This window comes from Colossoma macropomum, unplaced genomic scaffold (genome assembly GCF_904425465.1).
Source record: "Colossoma macropomum unplaced genomic scaffold, Colossoma_macropomum, whole genome shotgun sequence".
Classification (NCBI taxonomy): Eukaryota; Metazoa; Chordata; class Actinopteri; order Characiformes; family Serrasalmidae; genus Colossoma; species Colossoma macropomum.
This window is the reverse complement of record NW_023494800.1, coordinates 32,461,531-32,481,144: the sequence shown is the minus strand read 5'-3', so window position 1 is coordinate 32,481,144 and position 19,614 is coordinate 32,461,531. Positions and strand designations below refer to the sequence as shown.

Below are 19,614 nucleotides of genomic sequence, written 5' to 3'. Positions count from 1 at the left end.
CCAAAAATGAACCGCGCGCGTCGCCGTTGCCGCGCTTTGCTGTCAGTACAGTAGCAGAGCTCAGATCTGCCGCTAATATTAATAAATTTACTGATTAAAAATGATCCGGACCCCCAAAAGAGCCTGTCCCAGTCCTCTGAACGACAGTCTGGAGAAGAGGATCAAGCGTATTTCCATCGAGGGGAACATCGGTGAGTACAGAAACGACATTATATGACCTACGAGGCTGAAGTTCCTGCTCTCCAGCTCCTTGTTCGAATTTTCCCGGTCCACCTTAAATGGTGCAGCAGTTACAGTACAGCGGGAAAGACGAACAAGAACTACTTATTTTTCTGTTTCTTATGTTTTACGTATTTATTTTAGATCATATAACCTTCTCATTTGACGCTTCAGTGATAAGAAATATCTTGTTCGAATTTTCCGGGTCCACCTTAAATGGTGCCGCAGTTACAGTACAGCGGGAAAGACGAACAAGAACTACTTATTTTTCTATTTCTTATTTTTTACGTATTTATTTCAAATCATATAACTTTCTCATTTTACGTTTCAGTGCAGAAATATCTTAGAATCTATCTTAAAAAAACACCCCCTGAAATCCGTCAGCGCCCTTTCCTTCCTCTTTGGGTTAAAGTTAGCTAGCGTCAGCTAATGTAACTAACGTTAGTTGTTTTGTGAATATCGAATATTGTCGGAAGAAAACCTCGTATCTCTGTTTTTGTCGTTTTTCAGTTTTTGGCATAATTTGAAAATACATGTTGCCCTTTACATTGTGTGTAAATTTCATGATGAATGGAACAAAAGAAATGACCCAAAATGACCTGGAAAGACGTCTGGTTCCATTGACTTACATTAAAAGTAGAGTATGTTTTTTCCTTCTCCTGTAAAGTGACCATTTTGGAGATACGAGGTTTTCTTCAGACAGCAGCGATAAGACGTTATAGATGTTATAGATATTGGATATGAGATAGAAACTCCAAATTGCATTGAACAATGTAATAATTCACTTATTCCACGACACTATTAAAAAGATGGGTTCTCAAGGATTTTTAGTGAAGAAATGATAGTATATAGAACCGTGAACAGTGACGAAGAACCCTTTGCATGGTTAACGTTAAAGATCGTAAAAGGGTTCTTCAGATTGATGGAGAATGTGCTGTAGGTGGTTGTATATAGAACGTTTTTGAGAACGGTTCTACACAGCACCAAAAGGACTTACTGTTACGAGCTTGTAACAATAGCAGAACCCTTTTGGTGCTATATAGAACCATATACAACACAATAAATGGTTCTATATAGAGCTCGTGGTTCTAAATAGAACCAGTCCCTTTACTAAAGAACCCTCCGAGTGCACATAAGCGGTATAAAGCAAGAACAACGCATGGATTACAGTTCAGATTTGTCACTAATTTGCTGCAGTACTTTCAGGGTGAAACCTGACTACGTTTATTAAGTATTTATAAACACTCTGTAACAGTTAAACTGTAATTTGTTGTTGGTAAATGCTGATTTTTGTCCTCAGCGGCCGGAAAGTCCACTTTTGTCCGCGTTTTGGAGGCACATGATAAAGAGTGGGAGGTCGTTCCGGAGCCCATCGCCAGATGGTGCAATGTACAAACTCAGCACGACGAGTTTGAGGTAAGAGTCACTGGAGCCGGTTTACAGGGGAACTCCACCGAATTTTATAATTCAGTAGTTCAGATGTAAACAGAGTGCTTCAGAGTGGTTTGGTATGAAATAGTTCAGACTCTCTTTACAGTGGTGGTGATAGGAAGCAGGGGTCGCCATGACTACAACACAAATATAGACATTTTATTTACTATCCAAAACCACCAGTGAACCTACACGAGTCTTCTGAGTTTATATGGAATGTTGATGGTAAAATATAGTAACTGGGAAAGGTTTTATTTGAGGACTATTTTGCTTGAGAATGTATCCTTCCACCATGAATAGATTAAAATAAATAGATTAAAAAAACATTTTAAGACAAAGCATTTTCACAACGCTATCATAAAACAGTGTCTCAGACACCAGGTAGAGCTTTCATAACCATTTAATGTAATAACTTTATGTGAGAAAAAAGCATTTCACACCAAACCACTCTGAATGACTGATCTATTCCCACTTCATCTCTCTCAGTGAAATAATGGCTCTGTCTCAGAACACATACTGCTATATTACACATGCTACACTAATGGATGCATTTCTAGTGGCAGTGTACAATTTTTGGTATGGTACTATGTGGTTTGAGACACAGTCAATGGTGAAAAGTATGTCAAAAGCAGCTGATGGGAAAAAAAAACAAAATAAATAAAAACTATCAGGTCAAAAACTCCTCAAGAACTGAGTGCTCTGTAGAACTGTAGTTGAGTTAGACTGCATTCTTCTCTTTTTGTACCCTTTTGGTCTTAAAATAAAATGCTAAATCTCCAAAACGAGCGACAGTGAAGCAGCCCAAGATTTAAAGACTAAGTATGAATGACAGAAAAAAAGGAACTGAGGAAAAAGAAGAGTCCTTTCCTCACAAATGTAAACATATCAGCATTATGAAAATGTTGAAAGTACAAATGAATCAAAAATTACACTCAGATACATAGAACTGAGTTGGTTCTTCAGGGGTTCTTTAAAGGCAAGGGTTCTATTTAGAACCATGACTTCTATATAGAACCGTATGCTTTCTGTATAGCACCAGAAAGTTTTTGCTCTTGTTACGACCTTGACATTGTAACAACAGATGAACCCTTTTTGGTGCTGTGTAAGAACCATATACTACACATTCTCCATCAATCTGAAGAACGTTTCCATCATGCAAAGAACCGTTTAAGCATGCAAATGGTTCTTTGAGTGTTCATAGTACTATATAGGACCACTGTCTTTACTAAAGATCCGTTAGAACCAACTTTTTTAAGTGTGTGTTTACCACCCACCTCTGTTCTATGCCAGCCAAAGTGAATATTTATTTATATTATTTTGAATCATCTCTGTAACGAACGCGTATAAAACAGCTGTGGCAATAACAACCCAACCGCAAAACCCCGCGGGGATCAACAGATGGTTCTCGGAGAGTTTTACCTCATATCTTTACAAAAGCCAAACCAATAAACATTCATTTCAGATTCAGTAGTGTGTAATACCTAAAAGGGGAATTCCACCAATTTTTTCAAAATTTCTGCATAATTCAGAGGTTGATGTGTAAACAGAGTCATTCAGAGTCGTTTGGTGTGAATGGTTGATTGTAGAGACTCTGATGTCTTTACAGTGGTGGTGATGGGAACCAGGAGTCACCATGTCTACAACACAAATACAGCCTGTCCAAAATTATTTACTGTCCAAAACCACCAGTGAACCTACACGAGTCTTCAGGGTTTATATATGGAATGTTGATAATGGTGAAATAGTGATAAATCTGAAAAAATACCCCTCCACCGTGAATGCATTTAAAAAATAGGTTTTACACCAAAAACTACTGTCAATGTCTCAGACATCAGGCAGCATATTCGTTACCATTTTGTGTAATAGCTTTCTGTGAGGTAGCATTTTAGCGCCTCAGATATCTGGTTCCTATCGCCACCACTGTGAACAATTCTGACTGAGTTTGTCTAAAATGGTGCATTTCACATCAAAACAGGTGAAATTCCCTTTTGTAATGTACAAATCAATCAAACACTCTCTTGATAACTGACAGCAATAAGCTTCCAGAATATCGGAATCATGTCGCTGTTGCTTTAAAAATGATTAGGACTGAAAGATTAAACGTTTTTATATCGAAATTGCAGTTTGAAAGAGTTCAGTTATCAAAATGCAAGAGCTGCAGTATTAATTATAGACTGTTTTAATAACACCTTTGTCTTGCACTTCCAAGAAAACATGGAACTTATGATCTGCCTGTAAATGAATTAGGACAAGCAAAAACAACTATCCCATATAGAGATAAACAATAAAATATGATATTTTATCATTATTGTGATAAAGTGGCAGTCTGGTGTACTATACTCTGCATTCAAGGCTTAAGCTAGAAAAAAAATATATATTCTGGTCAACTTAACAGGCCTGGAGCCTAATTTATAGAAAATAATTGCAATTTAAATTGCAGTCGCAGTACTAGTTAGAAAAATTGCAGTTATATTTGGGGGAAATAAAGATATTTTGCCTAAATCGTTCAGCTCTACATGGAAACTGGTGTTTAATTTTGGCTGAAATTTCAAACCGATGTTTGATGATGTATTTATTGTGCCCCTGAATAGCAGAACGTTTAGGTGATGCTGGGCTACTGTGTTAAAATATCTGCATTTTATTTCTTTCAGAAACAAATGTTATCTCTGTAATTCTAATCCATACATGTGTGTCTGTGTGTGTTTATCAGGAGCTGACCACCTCTCAGAAGAGCGGGGGGAACGTCCTGCAGATGATGTATGAGAAGCCGGAGCGCTGGGCGTACACGTTTCAGAGCTATGCCTGCATGAGCCGCATTCGCGCTCAGATCAACTCCGCCAACGGCAAACTGAGCCAGGCTGAAAACCCCGTGCAGTTCTTCGAAAGATCCGTCTACAGCGACAGGTGTGTCTTTTATGGCTGTCAGCACAAATATTTTGATGATTAGTCAAGTTGTTTTTAAGGTCCAAACAGTAGCAGGAAAAAAACATACTGTACAAGATGTTTTCAGAAGCTTCTGTTAGATCTATTGCAGTGTGTGTGTTGAGTGGTAATAGCGCCCCCTTGTGGAGAATGTTCAGCCTGCTAAACACGGCTTTGTAATGACCTGAGAGTACTTTTTCATTCAAACTGTGGAATAATGACTAAGCTAGTGGGTGTTTCTATATTGCACATATATGTTTACTTACAACCTGATTGAGACTGTGTGTCAGGGGTAGGTCAGAATTTTCACATTTTTGAATAGTTGAAATAGTTGAAAAAACCTGAATATATGGAAATTAGTCCATGAGGAGTATGAACTCTACTCTCCACCAGAGGGCAGTCTAGAGCCTGCACCGTACCCTTTGGTCATAGTTTCGAATCTGTTTAGGCCAGGGGTTGGCAGCATGCGCCTCCGGAGCATGCAGCTCTTTTTCTCTCCTGCGGCTCCACAGTATTATTAGATTAGTAGGTAAAAATAAAATAATCCTCCTTTACAGTAAAATAAAGCTCTGCTGATCGTTCAACACAGTTTAACAATAAATGGTCTTAAACTCTGGAGATAATGTAGAACTGCTAATTCACCCTTTAACCCTGAAGATCAGCGCAGACTGCTGGTCACCATAGCAACACAGACAAGAATCTCACCTAGCTAGTAGCTAACAAAACAGCAAAGAGAGAGATTTAAGACGAACAGCGAATGGACTTATTTGCATTTATAATCATCAGCACATACTGAGACATATTTACAGCCAAGATGGTAAAATGGACAGAAAATGTTGAGGCTCCCAAGGTGGACAGAATGGCTCTTCTTAACATTTGGGTTGCGACCCTTGGTTTAGACTAAAGTAGGAAACATAGAAGGACTACTGCAGCCGGCTAAAGGCTAACACACACCAGTCAGGAGGCTCTACACTGTTGCCAACAGAGGGTCTCTGGCAGTGTTTAATAGATAGTACAGAGCTCAGCTATAGCGCATAGGAAGTGGTACAAAAAAACTTTTAGCAGGTTTGTTATCAACAAACTCTATACTTAACTCGCTGTGTTCGAGCTAAAAGGTATGAGGTGAGGCCAGTAATATTAGATGAGATTAAAAAAATAAAAGACGATTGTAATTTGTAAGTTACTCAATAACCAGATAATGAGTGACATCACTATTTATTCAAATATTTACGAATCATGCTTTACAAATTCGAGTATCAGTTGTGTTGTGTGGGAGAGTAAGTAACTCTCTCTTTCTATTCTGTAGGTATATCTTTGCTACAAACCTCTATGAGAGTGAGTGTGTTAATGAGACTGAGTGGGCCATATACCAGGACTGGCATAGCTGGTTGCATAAACAGTTCGGCCAGCACATTGAACTGGACGGCATCATCTACCTGCGGGCAAAACCAGAGGTATTCACACGCACACCGTGCTGTATTACTTTATCTACACTGACCCAAAACAAGCCTAACACTTTATCCATCACTCTAACTTTAACCTTGTGTGGAAAAATCTGAGAAAAGTTTTCAGTCTGTCTGGTAAAAAAGTTAAAAACAAGATTATATTACAGTAGAAGCATGTAAAGTTTTGAGAAGCTGCAAAAGAACCATGCAAATGATCTTTGCTTGATGTGTAGTTCTGTTTATTTAGACATGTAGGATCTTAATAGGACATTTTGGCTCTCAATACAAGCACAAATACATACCACACAGAAAAAAGTTCCCACATGTCCTGGAAAACCTGGAAATTTACGGACTAGGTTTTCAGTCATGAAAAAAACACCCGGAGAACCAGAAAACTGATAAATATTGGCTCTGGAAAAAGTCACTAAGTGTTAATGTTAAGAACGTCAGCAATTGTGTGTCATTTTAAGATGAGAGCAACAGCTATTGTGTATGTAAGTCATGAAAAACATCTTGGAAAAGTCCTGGAACATGATTTCCTGAAAAGAGTGGCTTACCAAATTCTCAATGGTGGGTCAGTTGTGAACAAATACAGCATTTTTCATTGCTTTTTTATTTCCAGTACAGCTTCTCACTATCTGTATAATGAAAGAGACAGTTTAGAGAGTGAAAACACGGCAGGGAGTGATTTCCTTTAAAGAGAGATTAAGATATATAGAGGGGGCTTAACGTGACTCTCTCTCTGTGTTGTCTCAGAGGTGTTTGGAGAGGCTGCGCATCAGAGGCAGAGAGGAGGAACAGGGGATTCCTCTGGAGTATCTGGAGAAACTCCACTACAAGCACGAATGTTGGCTGCAGCACAAAACCATGAGGTAAACACCAGTGCTATAAATCTCTGAGCTCACAATGATATGATCCAGTTACAGTAGTCTAGGAAACACTTCCAAAATGAACCACGATTTGATTCACTTACTGTGGTGTGATTCTGAAATATGTTTAGAAATGACAGAATAAAAACTGGAAGAGCTACAGTTGTGGAATGTTTACAATATAAATGGTCAAAAATACAGATGAATGATATTTAGTCGCTGTCCATAAAAACATATATCTCATTTTTGTCGATTTTTATTTTTCTACATCATTTCAACACACCAGCTGTCCTTTAGGTTGTGTAAAAATTTCATGATAAATGGATCAATAGAAATGCTCTTAAATCACTTGGAATAAAATTTCTTTACATTGACTTACATTGAAAGGTAGGAGGGTTTTTGCCTTCTCCTATAAAGTTACCATTTTGGAGATACTTGTTTTTTTTTGGACAGCGGCGATATGAAGCATTAGCTGAATTAGTTTATGCTGCAGTCCAACAATAAAACATTGTTGAAACATAACATAAAAAATTTGTTGAAAAAAAACAATTTGTATTCAGACTTTACATATTTACAAGGATGTTGTGAATTATTTAATTCCAAAGCATTAAAAGAGATAGTAATAAGCTAAATATAAATGTAACCATCATTTATGTATGGTGATTTCTATTAGGAGGTCCCAGGAGGTCCCAAACTCTAACCCCTAAATTTACATTTGTTAAAAATAGTACTTATTTTTTCCTACCGAAGCACAAAGAGTTTTAGTCTGTAGGCGGAGCCTTATTTTAGCCACGCCCCTGCATTTTAGAGCAGGAAGTGAGACTGCATCTCTGCCCCTCATGGCAGTTAGATCCCATTGTTTTGAAGTAAAGGTGTCCCAAAGTCTGAAAATCAGTGTGGAACATTGAGTATTTTCACTACCGAAAGTCATTTTTTGTGTTTTAATAAAAAATCTGATGATTTTATGTGTGCACAGCTGTTCAAAGCTGTGTTTGTTAGTCATGTACTGGTGGTGTTTTTGAGTTCTGCTTATAATGAGCTAAATTTGTCACCACGAAACAGTCACTACTGAAACATTTGGTAAAGCTTGGTAGTGTTATGATTGTTTTGGTCAGGACAAAATGGAATGTTATATCAGTAGTTTTAATAATGTGAACATAATTAAGGTATAGAGTCACTCAAAGCAAAAAGATTCTAGTCTACAGTCCAAGTCGGTTAAAAGTCCCAAATTTGTTTCAGCTCTGACTTTGAACCAATTTGGTAGAATCATCCATACAAGAAACATAAGATGTATTTCTGATATTGAGATATTGATATTGAAAGAAATCAGAGTAAGAGTTCACATGCACTGGGAAATCTGATTACTGAGCTAAAATCCAGCCTCTTTATCTGATTTCTTAATCGAAATTCTAGACCTTACTCTGATCTAAGAAATCGGACTGTGCTGTTTACATGTTTGAATAATCAGATAACTGCAGAAATTTGATTATGATCAACCACTCTGTTAACCCCTGTGTCGTGCAGCATGGAGTTTAACTATATGAGCGACGTTCCTGTCCTCACTCTGGATGTTAACGATGAATTCAAAGCGAATAAAGTCAAGTGTGCTGATATGATCGAAAAGGTAATGATATTTTCTCTGTTTCTGCTTGTTAGTTTATATATCTCTGCTCATATTAAGCATGATTCATCATATGATACCCTTCTCATTATCTTTTATGAAAATGTAATAACTTTAGCCTCACCTCTAAAACATCTGATTTACCACATCACTGTACATCTATATGGAAATTTTGGACCAACGCAGATATCCAATATTTTTCATGCACATATCTGCTGATGCTGATACAGCTGTATGCAAAAGTTTGGGCGCCCCTGGTCAAATGACATTTTATTGAATTTCTAAATGAAAATAAGCACACAGTGAACACACGTCTGTACGTTTCAATGCACAATTACATAGTGCAGCAAATAAATTGAAATTTTGCACGAAACTTTGCTTTTTTTCACTTACAAGATTAATAAAATATGTAAATCGACCTGGGGTGTTCAAACCTTTGCATACCACTGTATATAATATTTCTAACATTAACAAAACGTAGAAATTGAGACTAAATCTACTTGGATTCACATTACAAAGCAATGTACACACTTAAAAAAAATTCTATGTAGAACCATGAACGCTCAAAGAACCCTAAGCATGATTGAAGGGTTCTTTGCACTGATAAATTTAATGGAGAATGTGCTGTAGATGGTTCTATATTTAACCTTTTTGAAAAGGATTCTTCTATTGTTACAGTCTTGACATTGTAACAATAGAAGAACACTTTTCAAAAAGGTTAAATATAGAACAATCATGCAAAGGGTTCTTTGAGCGTTCATGATTTCTTTACAGAACCATTTTCTTTACTAAAGAACCCTTGAACTGTCACTTCTAAGAGTGTAGTTTTTATTTCTATAGAGAAAATTCCAGTAGAATGAAGAAAATGCAGATATATTACTGTGACCTGTACAGTAAATACATCATCAAATATATTAGTACTGATACTGATATAGTTCCGATATAATCGTGCATCCCTGTTCACTGTGCACCAGCAGGCGGGGGACAATTACAGTAACCCATAATATGATATTTCACCTCCTCCTCACACCAGCCCCTCTTATCATGGAGGGAAAAAAAAGCTCAGCTCAGCTCAGAGACCCTCACTGATACCACACTATACTCAACATACGTCACAGTACAGAAGGAGAATGATGAAAACATGCTAAACAGCTGGGAACAGTAGACTGTACCAGAGAGAGAGAGAGAGAGAGAGAAAGAAAGAGAGAGAGAGAGTCAACAAGAGAGAGACTGAATTAGACAGAGTGAAAGAGACTGAGAGATAGAGTCAATGAGAGTGAGACTGATAGTGAGAGAGAGGGAGACTGAACGAGACAGAGTGAAAGAGACTGAGAGATAGAGTCAATGAGAGTGAGACTGATAGTGAGAGAGAGAGGGAGACTGAACGAGACAGAGTGAAAGAGACTGAGAGATAGAGTCAATGAGAGTGAGACTGATAGTGAGAGAGAGAGGGAGACTGAATGAGAGAGAGTGAAAGAGACTGAGAGAGTCAATGAGAGTGAGACTGATAGTGAGAGAGAGAGAGAGAGTCAACGAGAGGGAGACTGAACGAGACAGAGAGTGAAGAAAAGTGAAGAGTGAGAAAGAGAGGGAGACTGAACGAGACAGAGAGTGAAGAAAAGTGAAGAGTGAGAAAGAGAGGGAGACTGAATGAGACAGTGAAGAAAAGTAAAGAGTGAGGAGTGAGTAAGAGGGAGACTGAACGAGACAGAGTGAAAGAGAGAGAAAGAGAGGGCGAGAGAGAGAGAGAGGAGGGGCTGGTGGGATGAATAACAAGCGTGAACAGATGAACAGATAAGTGTGTAATGCAGCCTGAGTGTGTGTGTGTGTGTGTGTGTGTGTGTGTGTGTGTGTGAGAGTGTGTGTGTGTGTGTGTGTGTGAGTGTGTGAATACATTAAACACACTGAACTCGGTCTCTAATGAGGCTGAGCTGAATGTAACTGATTTACTGATGAGGGCAAAACACACAGCATTTACTCAGCCAGAGAGAGAGAGAGCGAGAGAGAGACATAGAGAGAACACAAACACTCTTTCATCTACTCTTAAATTATCTCACTTTCTCTCTTTTTGGCTTTTTTTGTTCCTCTCCCTCTCTTGCTTCTTCCTACTCTCTTTTCTCTTTCTTGCTCTCTGTCTGTCTCTCTCGCTCCTTCTCGCTGCCTCTCTCTTTCTTCCATTTGTCTTTCTGTTTTCCGTCTCTGTCTTATCTGTCTTCTCTGCCTTTTTCTCTCTGTCATATTTCCCAATCCCATTTCTTATTTTTACCCCTACCCCTTGTTTTCGAGTGTCTCCTTGTCCCTTGGAACTGAGTTACGAGGGGTAGTGGTTGTAATCTTCCCTCTGAAATGGGACCCTCAAATAAAAAGATCATCACTTCATTAACAGCTACCAGTGCTGCTCTGTAGGCGACCCTGCCAGTCTGCAGTGACAGCAGAGGAGGGTAAAGTTCAGCTCCTCACTGCTGGGCTTTAGTTACATTTAGGGCATCATATGCCTCTCAGCACTATTAGTGATTTTTTATGCTTGTTCTGAAGAAAAGGACCATAATACACTGAAATGACATTAAGCTAAGATAATACAGTGGTTACTGTAACTTTTTAACAGAGAAAATTCTCACATTTGTGGGTTTCTTTGGTCTCTTGTTCTCCATCTTGCCAGTTTTTCTTTTTTTCTCATATCTCTCTGTTTGGAGTCTCTGAAAAACCTCCGTTTGGAGGGTCATGTAGCCCCAACACTTCACCCTCCCCCTCTATCTCAAAAACAGTCGGGACACCCTACCCCTAGACGAGTACAGAGGGGTAAGGGCTAAGTGGTAGGGAGGAAGGGGGAGTCTCCCTCATTTTCTCTTGCTTTCTCTTGCTTTTTTCTCCTTGTTTCTTTCTCCCTCTCTATATTATTTCTGTTTCTTTCTATCTAGCTTTTTCCTTCTCTATCTCATTCTCACTCTCCCGCTGTTTCTCCTTCTCTATCTCTCTCTTTCTCTCTGGCTCTCTTTCACATTGTTTCTGTCTTTCTGTCTCGTTCAGTCTCTCCCTCTCATTCACTCTATATCTTTCTTTCTATCTCTCATTGTTTCTCTCTTTCACTGACTCTCTCTCTCTATTTGACTCTATCTCTGCCTTATGTATAAATTTATATATATATAATAACTGTAGATCTGATAATGGTGTGAATGCTGTGAAGTGGTGTAATATTTATAGAAAAGAGCGATTTACAGTTTTCTTTTTTCTTTCCTGCAGGTGAAGGAGTTTCTGAGCACTCTGTGAGCACTCTGTGTGTGTGTGTGTGTGTGTGTGTGTGAACACAGATTTGGATTGTTATTATCACCTGTCATGCTTGATTATTATTATTGGTTTTTGTTTGATTGTTTGTTTGTTTTTTATTAAGTTGTATTATGTGACATATAATGTTGATGCTTCTTATGAAGAAAATAAAATATTTAAATGAGCAATTACAGAAAATTATTTCATGGCCGAAGAATTAATAACTTTGTCTGAAATGAAATTTAAAATCTATAAAAACGAGTTTAAAATGGAAAAATAGGCACTGAAACGTCTCGCTGAGCCAGTCAGCCGAGACTGAGTTCATCAGTATTGATAAGAGGAGCAGTCGCTGCTCTCTGGATTTACTTTAAAGATATTTTTACACTTTCTCAACGGTGCATAGTTTAGAATAGTGTTCTAGCTGGAACACAGGTCTGACTACAGTTTAACAGTCAGTAATGCCTGATATTTACTTGAATAAATATTTACAAATTATTTATATTTTACTTAAGGCTGTCACAGTTATTATATAACCACCTGATTGTAATTATTTGAGCTGACTGCAGTTATTTTCCATGTTTGTTAGCTTTCACAGTCGTATATAGCTGATGGTCAAAACAAACTTAATAATAACAGCAGCGTATAATTATTCATCTGGCAATTAATCATCAGCCAAATCAGCTGAAGTTTCATGAACGTGACGGGCCTGCATACAAAAGTTTCAACACCCCAAATGACAGTTCTGACATATTAGAAAAATGAAAGATAAAATGTGTCATAACTTTAATTTAATAACTTTAATAACAGTAATTGTGTATTAAAGTGTGTAGAAGTGTGTCTCCGTACAGGATGTGTTATTATTTACAAAATCAACAAAAACATTGTATTTGTTTTGGGGCGCACAAGCTTATGACTTTATGTTCAGTGGCTGGAAAATGCAGAGATTTTGAAATGACTACATTCCAGTTACAGATGCTGCAACACTGGTGAGTCATAATGCCTCATTAATAATTTAATAATTAATAATCACAATGTTGCCCATTAACAATATGCAATCGTATGCAGAAGTTTAGGCGCCCTGGTCAAATGACGCTTTGTTGATTCTCTAAGAGAAAATAAGTGAACACATCCTATTTCCTCCTGACACGCAGAAAAATGAAAGTTTGAGCATTTCAGTGATTTTAAGATAAAATAAGTCTATTGGCTGAAATTTTTTTTTTTTTCCAAAAACACATAAAATTATTATTTTTTTTTCTCAAAGTAAATCCAGGGTCGTCCAGTCAGTATGACGTTGGGTGTTGTTTAGCAGCAAACTGTTCCGTGATAGGGATGAATCTTGGGTATAGATAGAGAGGGGTTAGAGTTAATTTATTTTTAATGTTTGAATTTTTAAACGTACGGCTGTGTAAAAAATTAGTAAATGAAATAAAGCTCAGATCCCGAGCTTAAATGCCTGCATACACTTGTTTCGGTTGTTCATTTAGCAGTAAGAGTAAAACTTAAAATACTGGTGGTAGAAAAAAATGAGGACCAAAAAGAAAAAAAAATAGATACGGTAACATCACAGTAATGTATTTAACTTTCAGATTACTTTTACTTTAAGCTTACATGTTGCTTCAAAACCCTAACTGGATCAGGAGGGGTTGGGATCATTCTTTATTCATAATTTTCTGTAATTTCCTGTCACCTGTGATACCATGAATTTCATATAAAAACAGATTGTTAGTTCCCAATATCCACCACAGAGGACATCCATAAAAAGTATACTGTTAGGTGGTTAAACGTTTATGCATATCAATAAAAAAAAAAAACATCAACTATAGGCTTCAGAAACAACATAAATGCTTATTTTTCAGCTACTTCTCTTGCACCCATAAAATGTGGTTGCTGAGATGGCAGCCATTTTGAAAAGGCAGGACTCCTGTTGTGAATGACCCACCCCAACAAATGACATTTCATAGGAAAGGCCAGCATGTCTCTACATAACCCTCCAGGTTTCAGGACTGTAGCTCATATGGTTTTTGAAATATCCTTTGGGGATTCGCGTCCCCCACAGAGGACAAAAATGAATTAGCAGGTCTCACAAGGCTACAGAGACACACTTCTGCACACTTTAACACACAGTTACTGTTTATTTGTTGAATTGAACAAGTTCATTTGGGTGCTGAAACACAACAGGGCCTGTGCAAAAATGATGGCGTCAACAGAGCGTCATTTGACCAGGGGTGCCCAAACTTTTGCACACGACTGCGTATAATGTAAAAGAGTTCTGCAAATCAACACCTTTGATAACAGCCTAGAGACTGAACTGGATAACTGGTAAAAAAAAACCACAAATCAACACAACAGAGTCTCAAAAACTGGATATGACCTTCACAAAGAGGGAATATGTCCAAACGTCCTGAATCCCAGAACAATAGAAAATGTAATAAGGCTTAATAAGTTGTCTTTCACTCTTTTTCCTGCCCTAAGCAGTGTTTATGTTGGGAGAATAATGAGGTAAACCTTACAACCATGACATCTTTGTCAACTGTTAATCAGTGCGGTTGACCCATAACTGGCAGACCTAACAACTGCCCTGCATGGTCATATATCGGCCAGGGAAGCACCAAACTAGCCTAAAGGCAAATGACTGAATGACTGAATGAATGATTATGTACTTAGTATTAGCCCCTTTTACAGTAGCCTTAAATTGCAATTTCCGCCTGTTTTGGTGGTCCCTCAGTTGAACTACACGTTTTCTGTAACATTGTTGATGGAATACGTTTAAACATTAATGTACAGTACTGCTTATAAGTTTGTGAACCCTTGAGAATTTTCTATATTTCTGCATAAATTTGACCTAAAACTTCACCAGACTTTCACACAGGTCCCTTATAATAGATAAAGAGCACCAAATGAAGCAAATGGGACAAAAATATTAGACTTGGTCTTTTATTTCTTGAGGAAAATGATCCAATATTGTATATCTGTGAGTGGCGTAAGTATGTGAACCCTTTGGATTAGCAGGTAATTTGAAGGTGAAATTAGAGTCAGGTGTTTCCTATCAATGGGATGGCAGTTAGTGTTCTGAGAGTCCCATTTCGTAGGGGGAGATTTCAGCCACTACCCCTCAGTCCCAAGGGGCAAGGTGACCCTCGAAAGCAAGGAGTAGGGGTAAAAATAAGAAATGGAACTGGGCCCTACTTTGTACTTTTAACTCATGGTTTGAGCTCCACCTACCTTACCCTGTTCATCACCTATCCTGTTCATCATTGGTCAGGTTCTGAACCCAGGACCACTGTTGACCAGATATTATTTGAGTGGTGGACCACTCTCAGCACAGCTGTGACACCACCCACCCAAAAATGTCTCTATGGTCAGAAACTGGCCATTGATGATAGGTAAGCGAGGATGGCTAACACAAACTGACAATCAACAGATGAGCTACAGTCTCTAACTGTTGACCAGCAAGGTGGAGCTACATGACTGTGTGCCTCAGTGTAGTGAAATGACCAGAAGGTGGTGCTATTAGCCATTCTAAGGTTATTACAGTGTTCCAGTTTTAATATGTATCACGATGCTAGTGAACTGTCATAAGTATGTACATAAAGTGGCTTTTACACAGTGAGGAGCTGGACAGATTCGGCCTTGTTATGATTTATGATGGATTAAAACACAGATGAGGGTCATCCTGGTCAGCTTCATCCAGTACAGGCCTTTTTCCTGATATTCCTGGGCAGTTTGTTGTGGTGTCAATGGCTAATAGCAGCGATAGTTTACATGCACATATTACCCAGAATACTGTGGAATGCAGGTGTAAACATGTAGGCACGCGCTGCCATCCAGCTGTGATGTTTTTCACACTGCACTCCAGGTATAATGTGGAACGGTACACAGTGTTTGGGATATTATGGGAACAATATGGTACATTATTAAGAATAACCCACATTCACTAAGTCGTTCTACTCCCCACAAACCCAATGACCTTGAAATCAAGGCATCAGCTTTAAAGGTACTATTAAGTAATATAATCTTGATGCAGGCCTTCTTCCTTTGGGAGATACATACAGAAATGTATTTAATACTCAGACTCAAACGTCTAGAACTCGTGTAGTCAAAATAAAAACCATTTCAAACCATTTGTAGTAGAAATTAAACCATTTTTCAAGTACAGTCTATTGTGTTTGGAGAAAGCAGCGCAGGCCGAGAAGTTGTCTTTCACTCTTTCCTACCCTAAGGAGTGTTTATGTTTGGAGAAGAATGCTGAGGTTTACCTTACAGCCGTAACGTCTTTTTCAACTGTTAAACACTGCAGTTGATCCATAATATATATATATATATGTGTGTGTGTGTGTGTGTGTGTGTGTGTAGGTATCATGTCAGAGTTAGACCTGATAACTGCCCTATATAATCTTATATTGGCTAAGGAAGCTCTGAACTAGCCTAAAGGCAAAAAATGCTTTTTTAAACACTTCTGTTGTGCTTAAATGCTGTTTGTTTATTGTGTCAGTGGTGCAGTGGTCAGTGTTTGATGGGAAGAAAGCTGCAGTTGCTCGTTTTATCTCAGCACGGCTTTCTTTGTGGAGAGGTGTGAATTGTTCTTCACAGCAGGGGGTTCTTCCCCTTCCCCTTTCACCTCTCATTGCTCACTAGCAGCTCAACAACGTTTAGTTAATCTGATAACAGAGTTACATTTGATTTGATTTTATTACTTACAAAGGGCGGCACAGTGGCGCTGTCGCCTCACAGCAAGAGGGGCCTGGGTTCGGTTCCCCGGCCGGGCGACCAGGGTCCTTTCTGTGTGGAGTCTGCGTGTTCTCCCCGTGTCTGCTCTGTTTCCTCTGAGTGCTCCGGTTTCCTCCCACAGTTCAAGGACATGCAGCCAGTCTAATTGGAGATGCTAAATTGGCTCTAGATGTGAATGTATATGACTGTGTATCTGCCCTGTGATGGACTGGTGACCTGTCCAGAGTGTTTCCTGTCGTACACCCAATGCCTGTTGGGAAAGGCTCCAGCAGCCCCCGCAACCCAGGAGGATAAACGGATGAGATATTAATTACAAGTATCCTAGTTCATTTCCATTCTGTGAGCAGAATGGCCACTAGGGGGCACTGCAGACAGAGGTTACTACGCTATGTCCATCCCTTGTGTACATACCATCCACACTGAAAACACAGACGTTGTGTTTCTGACCACAGGACCGCTGCTGACCAGATATCATTTGGGCGGTGGACCATTCTCAGGTAGCTGTGGACCATTCTCAGGTCATTGTGTTACTAGGCGAGTGGTCTGCCACCCAAAAATATCCAAGAACTTTTCTGTGGTCAGAAACTGCCCCATTGATGATGGGTTAGAGCATGGCTAACACAAACTGGCCATCAACAAATGAGCTACAGTCTCTAACTGTTGACCAGCAAGGTGGAGCTACATGACTGTGTGCCTCAGTGTAGTGAAGTGACCAAGAGGTGGTGCTATTAGCCATTATTACAGTGTTCCAGTTTGAATATGTATCATGATGCTAATTAACTTAAAAGTATGTACATAAAGTGGCTTTTACACAGTGAGGAGCTGGACAGCGTCGGCCTTGTTATGATTTATGATGGATTAAGACACAGATGAGGGTCATCCTGGTCAGCTTCATCCAATACAGACCTTTTTCCTGATATTCCTGGGCAGTTTGTTGTGGTGTCAATGGCTAATAGCAGCGATAGTTTACATGCACATATTACCCAGAATACTGTGGAATGCAGGTGTAAACATGTAGGATCACTCTGTCAACCAGTTCTGTTGTTCCTCAGACTTCACTCCGGGTGTAATATGGAACGGTACAGTATTTGGGATATTATGGGAACAATATGGCACATTATTAGGAATAACCTACATTCACTGAGGCCCAAACCCATTTCTAGCCCTACCCCTTGTTTTCGGATGTCATCTTGCCCCTTGGAATTGAGTTACAAGGGGTAGTGGTCGAAAGGAGGGATAGGTCCAAGTGACAGGGGGCAAGGGGTGAAATGGGATTGGGCCTAAATCATTTTACTCCCCACAAACCCAATGACCCTAAAATGAAGGAATTAGTTATAAAGGACTCAAAGTAACTCATTATTTTGACGCAAGCCTTCTTTTTTGGGGAAATACTCACAGAAACGTATTAAATACTCAAATTAAATGTCTGCAAAATTAATGTCTGTGTAGTTAGAATAATGGAAAGCCCAGGTGATTCACCAGGACCGGTCAAAAATGAATCAGGCTGCCTTTTGTCTTCAGAGCAGCTACAGTCCTTCTCGGAATGCTGTTATAAACATTTCGAACCATTTCTAGTGGGAAATTGGAGCGTTTTTCAAGAAGAACAGGCTATCGTGTTTGGAGTAAGCAGTGCGGGCCAAAAGGCCTCATTTGGCTTCCTCAAAAGGAAAATCCATCCACATGTTGGGGAGAAAAAAGCACAGGACGAAACATCTGACTGTCTTGCCTTCTTCCACTGTGCCAAGAACTACATTTTTATACTCATTGTGGTTTATATGTAAAATATCATTGGTTATAAGTTATTTTCCCAACACAAATCCTGCCATCCATTCCAGCTTTGTGAGCCTAATGCTATGTAGTGTTGCCTGAGACCAGAAGTGAGTTTCTCAGTACTGGAGGGAGTTTTTGGACCTCTGAATTTGTTTACTCAGGTCAGCTTTTTGGGAGCTACCTTGACTTCTAGTCATTACTGGAAGCTAATTTTGCTTCTACTAGTTATTATTGGAAGCTAATTTTGCTTCTACTAGTTATTATTGGAAGCTAATTTTGCTTCTACTAGTCTTTATTGGATGCTAATTATATTTCTACTAGTCATTACTTCACTACCTTTAACAGTTTTTCAATAAATTCTCTCAAGCATTTACAGCCCTGTGTCCAAAAATGTAAATACAAACAGAGTGCAATGATGTGTAAATCATGTAAACCATATTTTTAATTGCAAACAATATAAAGACAACATATCAAATGTTGAAACTGAGGAATTGTATTGTTTTTTGAAAAATGTATGCCTATTTTGTATTTCATCCCAACAACATCTTTCAAAAATGTTGGGATGGGAGCCACAAAAGGCTGGTAAAGTTGGTAAAAAAAAAGAGAGGCTGAGTCTTTCAGAAGTAAATGTGAGGAGGTTACATAATATCATTAAAAGACTCAGATAATCTGGAGAAATCTCTGTATGTAAGGGACAAGGCCGAAAACCAATATTGGCTGGCTGTGATCATCGGGTCCTCAAGTGGCACTGCATTAAAAACAGACATGGTTCTGCAGTGGAAATCATAGTCTGTAAACACAATCCGTCGCCGCATCCACAAGTTAAATGCAAGTTAAAACTCTACCATGCAAAGAAGAAATCATATATAAACAGGATCTAGAAACACCGCCACCTTCTCTGGGCCTGAGGTCATTGAAGAAATCATGGATGCTGCATCCTCCGGGCTAAAGACCATCCGGCTTGTTATCAGCGCACAGTTCAAAGGCCAGCATCCGTGATGGTGGGTGTGTGTGTGTGTGTTGGGGGGGGCATTAGTGTACACATCTGTGAAGGCACTATTAATGCTAAATGGTATACAAGTTTTGGCAACATATGCTGCCATCCAGATGTCTTTTTCAGGGAAGGCCTTGATTATTTCAGCAAGACAATGTCAAACCACACTCTGCATGTATAACAACAGCATTGCTCCGTATTAAGAGTCCAGGCGCTATACTGACCTGCCTGCAGTCCAGACCTGTCACCACTGATAACATTTGGCACATTATGAAATGAAAAATATGACAAAGGAGATGTTGAAATGGGAAAACTTACCACTTTCAAACCTACAGCAGTGTCTCCTCAGTT

At 38.9% G+C, this 19,614-nt stretch overlaps 1 protein-coding gene across 1 annotated transcript; it reads left to right on the top strand.

Annotated features, from left to right (window-relative positions):
* The first annotated feature begins 20 nt into the window (after positions 1 to 20).
* dck (deoxycytidine kinase) lies at positions 21 to 11,956 on the top strand. Its single transcript, XM_036588821.1, has 7 exons — positions 21 to 191; positions 1,520 to 1,635; positions 4,361 to 4,554; positions 5,879 to 6,026; positions 6,774 to 6,889; positions 8,411 to 8,510; positions 11,748 to 11,956. Exons 1-7 carry the CDS (start codon positions 101 to 103, stop codon positions 11,772 to 11,774), a joined length of 792 nt encoding a protein of 263 aa, XP_036444714.1. The 5' UTR covers positions 21 to 100; the 3' UTR covers positions 11,775 to 11,956.
* Positions 11,957 to 19,614: the final 7,658 nt, after the last annotated feature.

What these genes read in the sequence shown, in the direction of transcription:
- dck (XM_036588821.1), top strand. Translation starts at nt 101, where the DNA reads ATGATCCGGACCCCCAAAAGAGCCTGTCCCAGTCCTCTGAACGACAGT. An exon ending in ACCTGCGGGCAAAACCAGAG is followed by an intron (nt 6,027 to 6,773) that starts GTATTCACACGC and finishes GTGTTGTCTCAG; the next exon opens with AGGTGTTTGGAGAGGCTGCG. An exon ending in GTGCTGATATGATCGAAAAG is followed by an intron (nt 8,511 to 11,747) that starts GTAATGATATTT and finishes TCTTTCCTGCAG; the next exon opens with GTGAAGGAGTTTCTGAGCAC.